We start from the raw sequence: 8,166 nt of genomic DNA on the forward strand, positions 1-8,166 counted from the left end.
AAAAAAAAAAAAAAAAAAAAAAAATTAAGATACAGACCAACAGTTTCAGACATGTGCGTTTTATTTAGTTGTGTGTAGAGGCTGAAAGCCCCATGCACAATCCTTCATACACCTCAAACACAAGGTAGAAGCTTCATCTCTCATGATAACTGGACCAAGTATTTAAGGCGGAGTACAAAAAAAAAGTTCAGATTACATAATTTACATATTAAGCAATACTACAGATCTGATGAGCAGTAAGCCCACCAGAGAATAAACCTTCATAGAGGCAAATAAGGTGGTGAACAAAGACATCTGAAATGATCTACACAACACTACAAATGACATGTTTATCCACACAGTCACACCACCTGGATGCTGTCCTTCATGTAGAGTTTTGCCCAATCAGAGGGCGTAGTGCCATAGCCAGAGTGATAACAGAATGGGAAGAGGTGCAGGCCCAGCACAGTGTTGGTGTAGGTGCAGAGCCTGAGCAGTGTTTTTGAAGGGGTGTAGGAACAAAGTCTGTTTAGAAGCACTTCCTGTGGACAATGCTGGGGCCAGACTCATCATACTCCTGCTTGCTGATCCACATCTGCTGGAAGGTGGACAAGGAAGCCAGGATGGAGCCTCCAATCCATACAGAGTACTTCCTCTCTGGGGGAGCAATGATCTGCAAAGGTTCAAATACTTATGTCAATTCATACTGGTATGTGCATGTATTGGAAGTTTATTCAATCGCAACCGCCCTCCTGCTAAGTTGAGTAAAGGAGCAGTCAAAGATTTTAAATCAATTACCTTGATCTTCATGGTGGTAGGCGCCAAGGCAGTAATCTCCTTCTGCATACGGTCAGCAATGCCAGGATACATTGTTGTACCTCCAGAGAGGACAGTGTTGGCATACAGGTCCTTACGGATATCCACATCACATTTCATGATACTGTTGAAGGTAGTCTCGTGGATACCGCAAGACTCCATACCTGTACAACAAGTGCTTATGAGTTGGGGACTTAAAAAAATAAATAATTCACTCATTTATACATGACATTTGATTTCCCCAATACCTACCAAGGAAAGAAGGCTGGAAGAGGGCCTCAGGGCAGCGGAACCTTTCGTTTCCAATGGTGATTACCTGCCCGTCAGGAAGCTCGTAACTCTTCTCCAATGAAGAGGAGGAGGCAGCAGTTCCCATTTCTTGTTCGAAGTCCAGTGCAACATAGCACAGCTTTTCCTTGATGTCTCGCACAATCTCACGCTCAGCTAAGAGACAATATTAGAGTTAATCCCTTTGCATCAGTCGCTTCAAAAAATATATATACTAATACTAGTTTATGCTTACCTGTAGTGGTAAAGCTGTAACCCCTCTCAGTCAGGATTTTCATGAGGTAGTCTGTCAAGTCCCTACCAGCCAGGTCCAACCTCAGGATGGCATGGGGCAGAGCATAACCTTCATAGATTGGCACTGTGTGGGTCACACCATCACCGGAGTCCATGACAATTCCAGTGGTACGGCCAGAGGCGTACAAGGACAGTACAGCCTGGATGGCAACGTACATGGCAGGTGTGTTGAAGGTCTCAAACATGATCTGAAAGGAGGAATTGAGCAATTAGTCTTTACCTGGGTTGAACCAATGAGCTTGTAGAGTTAGTACAATCATTGGACACAAAAAAAAATTAATTTAGTTGTTTGCTGCACAAGTCCACAGTCTCAGCTCATCTAGTTAATAGTTTAGTCATGCAGACACCCAAATAGTTAAGTCCTAATCTACTTTAGCAAATCCAATTTAAAGATTTCAGTGTCCATGCTGCGCTACTCATTCTTGATGCAGTGCAGAAAGAGAAACCTGAAGAATCCATAGAGACGAAAGAGATCAGATTGTGAAGAGCCCTACAAGTTGAACAGGAGGAAATTACAGATTGAACCATAAAAGGAATGCCTGCAGTTTAAAATAGGGCCCTGCATACGAGCTAAAAAGTTCTAAAGAGAAAGGATTAGGCAATCAGCTTTACCTGGGTCATCTTCTCCCTGTTGGCCTTGGGGTTCAGAGGGGCCTCCGTCAGCAGGACAGGGTGCTCCTCAGGGGCAACTCTCAGCTCATTGTAGAAAGTGTGATGCCAGATCTTTTCCATGTCATCCCAGTTAGTCACAATACCATGCTCTATGGGGTATTTAAGAGTCAGGATTCCCCTTTTGCTTTGTGCCTCATCACCAACATAGCTGTCCTTCTGGCCCATCCCAACCATTACACCCTGTGAACACAATGAGTCAGTTAACTTTGCAGGCAACGCAGTGGGGAGGAAAAAAAAAAAAAAAAAAAAAAAGTGGGGAGGGGGATCTGTACCTGATGCCTGGGACGGCCAACAATGGAGGGAAAGACAGCACGTGGAGCATCATCTCCTGCAAAGCCAGCTTTGCACATTCCAGAGCCATTGTCAACAACCAGGGCGGCAATTTCGTCTTCCATTTTCTGATAGAGGGGGAGAGAAGAATGTTTAAAAGATTTTCTGGGACACTTATCTGGTAAAGAGACCCAAGTTGATTTAGTAGTTTTAGCCTGTATAAATAAAAATATAAAAAAAATTTTGAATGAATGAGTGCCTGTAGGCTGGATGCCGCTGTTGCGCATGCGCCAATTTAAAAATCCAGAGCAGAGAAAAACCAGGCAGCTCCTCTCCCGGTCTGGTCATGCCCATATAAGGACAAAAGCGAGGGCAGTTTAGAGACCGCGGCAGACCCACCCGGAAGTCATCCCGTAGGTTGCCCGAACCTCAGATGTCAGGCAGACATTCGGCCACTCCCTTTTAATTACCCTCATTGAATTAACCCATCCACACAACGAAGCTGGATTTCAAAAGTAGGGTTTTTTTTTTTTTTTTTTTTTTTTTTTTTTTTTTTTTTTTGCATTTGCTCACTTCAGTAGCCGCTGAACAACTTTTCTGCATAGAGTTGTTCACAAATGTGTTCAGTTAAAAGAAACACCCGTATACGCTTTTTCTCAAGTTCATTCATGTGAAATATGAGACGACGGAAGAACCGACGTCAATGCAGACGAGAGGTCAAGCTTTGAACGCAGTCCGATTCACGACTGTAGAGACTAAACCACTAAGCAGCACAACTATTTCACACCATCCAAAATATTTTCACGCCATGTTTTAATGAGAGCCAACTCTTTACATCACTAGCCTTCCAGACGGTCGCCTCAACTTAAGCGAAAAGCCTCACGAGACAACCTACGAATAATTTTTACAACCTGAGTAAATTAAAATCTAGCGATAATGAAAAGCAGTAGAGCTATTCCATTTCTCTTACCTGTGTGAATGAGGGTTATCGGTTCAGGCAACTTGTGACTGAGCGCTGTACTCTGCCAGGGTCTGAGTTTGACTGCGATAAAGGCCAGCAAATCGCAGGATTTTATCCAGGCTCGTGCTGCAACCTCTTCCCATATAAGGATAACTTTCCGAACGGCGCCCTCTGATTGGCTGCGCCGCATTCACTGGGCGTGGCACATGCAGATAACGGTTGTGAGCACTGACTTGGCAGTGTGGGATTTGTGTTAAAAAAAAAAAAAAAAAAAAAAACTTTAAAGTCATGTGGCTAAATCTCATTTCAATTTATTGATGTCTATTATGGCATTAGTGAAGACGATATAAACATTGGTTCAAAACACACCAGTGCTCTATGTGCTCTAAAGTTGTTGTTTTTTTTAAATCCCCAAATTAATTTTCTTAATTGGACACAAAAGGATAATCAAATGTATTATTTTTTTCCACTTAATTTGGATAAAAGAGATCTGAGAATACCGAAGTGCTGGTTTGTTTTAATTTCTGCAAAGCAAAACTTTCTGCCTTGTTACAGAAATTCATCAGAATTTCCTGCAGGATTTACAACCTCAGGGTCACTGACAGCCCTGTTAACACCTCGCCTGACATTTCTGCCCTGGCATACCAATCTCAAACACACACACACACACACACACACACACACACACACACTGAGAGACAGAGAAACGTGAGATAAATCTGAGGTATGTAACATCAAAACTCTGGAGGGTTTAAATCTCTCTTCACTTGAGTAATAATGATACATAATGAGCTGGTGTGATGGCCTCAAAGTGAAATTACATTATGACTCATGTCAGTGCTCTTCTACACTATTAAAATATATACAACTCTTGAACTTATTGTAATTCTATAACACAAAATGTTTTTATTTGTTTAAGTGTAATATTAAATTTTATGATCGCATTTATCTCGTAAAGCTTTTTCTAAAATTTGACCAAAGAAAGACCCAGATGCTGCTTTAACTCAATTAGGGCACAAGGCAAAGACTTATAAACTGACACTGGGAATTCTCACAAGCTCTGTGTGTTCCTAATATGGCTATATGGGAGCCAGCTCACCAGTAAAGAGAGGAAGTGGGTTTTCATAGTGCTTCGTTTTTTTAAGATGCATGCAGGATGTGGCTGCAGCTGAGGACAGCGTACAAGTGATGAATGAGCTGATCAAGGAATGCTTTTCAGAATTGTATCATTCTGCTCCAGACCCAAAGCAGGACAGACATCCATCCCATTAAGTTTTTTGGATGGCATCCATATAAGGAGATATTGAAGGGCGTCACATAGGGGAGGAAATGCAAGGCTAAGATTATGTGACCAGTCTGAGGAAATAAAGGAACCTTTCTTTTTAAGGCTGTGCGTGTTTATGCTCTGTGACGGTATCTCACTGTTCATCTTGCTTTATGTCCTAAAAGGGTCGCATTATCAACACATTTTCATGTCTTTCTAATCTTAATACTTATCACTTACACTGACAGAGATTTCACATATCCTTTGGACTTTCGCACCATTTCAGAACGTTCCTTTTGCTTGACTAATGCATGGATTACAACACACACAGATAGATCCATGTACTGTAGGAACTCCCTCTGCATTGTTCACCCACATGGTCAGAGAAACGCAAATCATGTCTCTAGGCTCTGACTAAGACCATATATGGAAAAAGTCAGCACGTATCTTCTGTTAACTTTTCACCCACCTCAAAATGTCTTCCTTAAACACCAATTATTTATTTGTCTGGCATCAGTCACACTTGGGTTATTTAATTTCACAGATGTGGGAGTGCGATACAAGGTCAATGAGCATAATTACCTGTTCCACTCTTCATTCTTTCACACTTATTACGTCACGTTCCAGAGTTCATTCATAAAGAGGGGTGTGTTCAGGCTCAAAGGAAAACTCTTGGCTCTCCTAGTTGTTAGTCATTTTCTTGTTGAAATGTTAGTTGAACAGCTGATATTGTACACAACTTCTGCTTATTTATCATTTCAGGGACACAGAACTGTGTAACTTTTATAAAACTAGAATAGGCACGAGACACTTTCTGTTAAGAGAAGTTCAGTTGTTGATGTTGAACATTCAAACATCACTGCTTTGTCATTTTTGTTTAATAAAATCTTTAGTATTCATAGAGTCCTGAAGATGTAACGTGATGATTAATTAATTGGTATACTGATTTTATTGGTGAAACAGTTATTTCATTTACTATTTGGTTAATAATTTACCATAGTTTATGGTGGAATATGTGCTAAAACTTTTTTTTTCACGAATTTCTGTCAGAATGCCGCCTCTTTAAGGGCAACGCAATGGATGAGGGGAGTAGAAAGTTCATGACATGATTGTGTGTTGTGCACGGTGATGGCAGAGAACTACACGCTCTCTGCTCGAGCCGTGGGTTTTGATTAATAAAGTTGCACAAAAGCGAAAATCTATGCAATTTTTTTTTTTTGGGGGGGGGGGGGGGGGTTTGTTCTTTTCAAGGGTGCAACATAGGCAGTTATGTAAGAGGGCAAAGCTTTTAGCAACTTCAAACAAGGATATATTACATTATTTTAGTTTTAAATACACTGCTTGGCCCCCAAAAAAGTTGCCGCCAAAACAAAAGTCACAAATATTTTGTTGGACCTTTAATTTTTCCCCAAGATCTTGCATTGATAGGAACTAGGCATGATGGGTGCATCACTTCACCTGCCTCTCTTCTTATCCTGATGTGCCCATCACTCTGGAACAGGGTAAATCTGGACTCATCAGACCACATGACCGTCTTCCATTGCTCCAGAGTCCAATCTTTATGCTCGCTAGCAAATTGAAGCCTTTTTTTCCCAGTTAGCCTCACTGATTAGTGGTTTTCTTGAGGCTACACAACTGTTCAGTCCTAATCCCTTGAGTTCCCTTCACATTGTGTTTGTGGAAATGCTCTTACTTTCACTATTAAACATAGCCCTGAGTGCTACTGGTTTTTGTTTTTTTGTCGATTTGATTTCACCAAACATTTAAGTGTTCGCTGATCACAATCATTCAGGATTTTTTTCGGCCACATTTCTTCCTCGAAGACGAGGGGTCCCCACTATCCTTCCAGTTTTTTATAACGCGTTGGACAGTGCTTAATCCAATTTTAGTACAAACCGGATTCCAAAAAAGTTGGGACACTAAACAAATTGTGAATAAAAACTGAATGCAATGATGTGGAGATGGCAAATGTCAATATTTTATTCGTAATATAACATAGATGACATCAAAAGTTTAATCTGAGTAAATGTAACATTTTAAAGGAAAAATATGTTGATTCAAAATTTCACAGTGTCAACAAATCCCATAAAAGTTGGGACAAGTAGCAATAAGTGGTTGGAAAAAGGAAACTGAGCATATAACAAACAGCTGGAAGACCAATTAACACTAATTAGGTCAATTGACAACATGATTGGGTATAAAAAGAGTTTCTCAGCGTGTCAGTGTCTCTCAGAAGCCAAGAGGATCACCAATTCCACCATCGTTGTGCAGAAAGATAGTGCAGCAATACCAGAATGGTGTTACCCAGCGTAAAATAGCAAAGACTTTTAAGTTATCATCATCAACCGTGCATAACATCATCAAAAGACTCAGAGAATCTGGAACAATCGCTGTGGGTAAGGGTCAAGGCCGTAAAACTCTACTGGATGCTCGTGATCTCCGGGCCCTTAAACATCACTGCACCTCAAACAGGAATGCCACTGTCAAGGAAATAACAGAATGGGCTCAGGAATACTTCCAGAAAACATTGTCCGTGAACACAATCCACCGTGCCATCCGCCGTTGCCAGCTGAAACTCTACAGTGCAAAGAGGAAGCCATTTCTAAGAAAGCTCCACAAGCTCAGACATTTGCACTGGGCCAGGGGTCATTTAAAATGGAGTGTGGCAAAATGGAAGACTGTTCTGTGGTCAGATGAATCACGATTTGAAGTTCTTTATGGAACACTTGGACACCATGTCATCCGGACCAGAGAGGACAAGGATAGCCCAAGTTGTTATCAACGCTCCATTCAGAAGCCTGCATTGCTGATGATATGGGGTTGCATGAGCGCTTGTGGCATGGGCAGCTTGCATGTCTGGAAAGGCACCATTAATGCAGAGAACTATGTTCAGGTTCTAGAACAACATATGCTCCCATCTAGACGTCATCTCTTTCAGGGAAGACCCTGCATTTTTCAACACGATAATGCCAGACCACATTCTGCAGCAATCACAACATCATGGCTACGTAGGAGAAGGATCCGGGTACTGAAATGGCCAGACTGCAGTCCAGATCTTTCACCTATAGAGAACATTTGGCGCATCATAAAGAGGAAGGTGCGACAAAGAAGGTCCAAGACGATTGAACAGTTAGAGGCCTGTATTAGACATGAATGGGAGAGCATTCCTATTTCTAAACTTGAGAAACTGGTCTCCTGTCCCCAGACGTCTGTTGAGTGTTGTAAGAAGAAGGGGGGATGCCACACAGTGGTAAAAATGGACTTGTCCCAACTTTGTTGACGCCATAAAATTTGGAAACAGATTTTTCCCTTAAAATGATACATTCTCTCAGTTTAAACTTTTGATCTGTGATTTGTGTTCTGTTCTGAATGAAATATTAGATGTTGGCACCTCCACATCATTGCATTCAGTTTTTATTCACAATTTGTTTAGTGTCCCAACTTTTTGGAATCCGGTTTGTAGTTTCTGCAATCTCAGATGTTTTCTCTTCTTGATGCCAATGATTTGACTCTTCTCAAACAGATTGACATCTTTTCCACGACCACGCCATGTGTCTTTTGACATGGTTGTTTAAAAAATGAGAAGCAACTCATTGCACCAGTTGGGGTTAAACAACTTGTC

The 8,166-nt window shown here is 41.3% G+C and overlaps 1 protein-coding gene across 1 annotated transcript; it reads right to left on the reverse strand.

Moving 5' to 3' along the window:
* Positions 1–43: 43 nt before the first annotated feature.
* Positions 44–3,392, reverse strand: LOC119422439 (actin, cytoplasmic 2). Its single transcript, XM_037689811.1, has 7 exons — positions 3,290–3,392; positions 2,322–2,447; positions 1,990–2,229; positions 1,319–1,565; positions 1,048–1,239; positions 778–959; positions 44–652 (listed from the first exon to the last, which is right to left on the reverse strand). Exons 2-7 carry the CDS (start codon positions 2,442–2,444, stop codon positions 509–511), a joined length of 1,128 nt encoding a protein of 375 aa, XP_037545739.1. The 5' UTR covers positions 2,445–2,447; positions 3,290–3,392; the 3' UTR covers positions 44–508.
* Between the last annotated feature and the right edge of the window lie 4,774 nt (positions 3,393–8,166).

This window comes from Nematolebias whitei, chromosome 16 (assembly GCF_014905685.2).
Source record: "Nematolebias whitei isolate Nwh7 chromosome 16, NemWhi1, whole genome shotgun sequence".
Taxonomy (NCBI): domain Eukaryota; kingdom Metazoa; phylum Chordata; class Actinopteri; order Cyprinodontiformes; family Rivulidae; genus Nematolebias; species Nematolebias whitei.

Excerpts from the sequence above, each read along its gene's own strand:
- LOC119422439 (XM_037689811.1), bottom strand. The coding sequence starts at position 2,444 with ATGGAAGACGAAATTGCCGCCCTGGTTGTTGACAATGGCTCTGGAATG. Across the intron at positions 960-1,047 it reads CTTCCAGCCTTCTTTCCTTG|GTATGGAGTCTTGCGGTATC; the intron begins GTAGGTATTGGG and ends CTTGTTGTACAG. Across the intron at positions 653-777 it reads CTACCACCATGAAGATCAAG|ATCATTGCTCCCCCAGAGAG; the intron begins GTAATTGATTTA and ends GAACCTTTGCAG.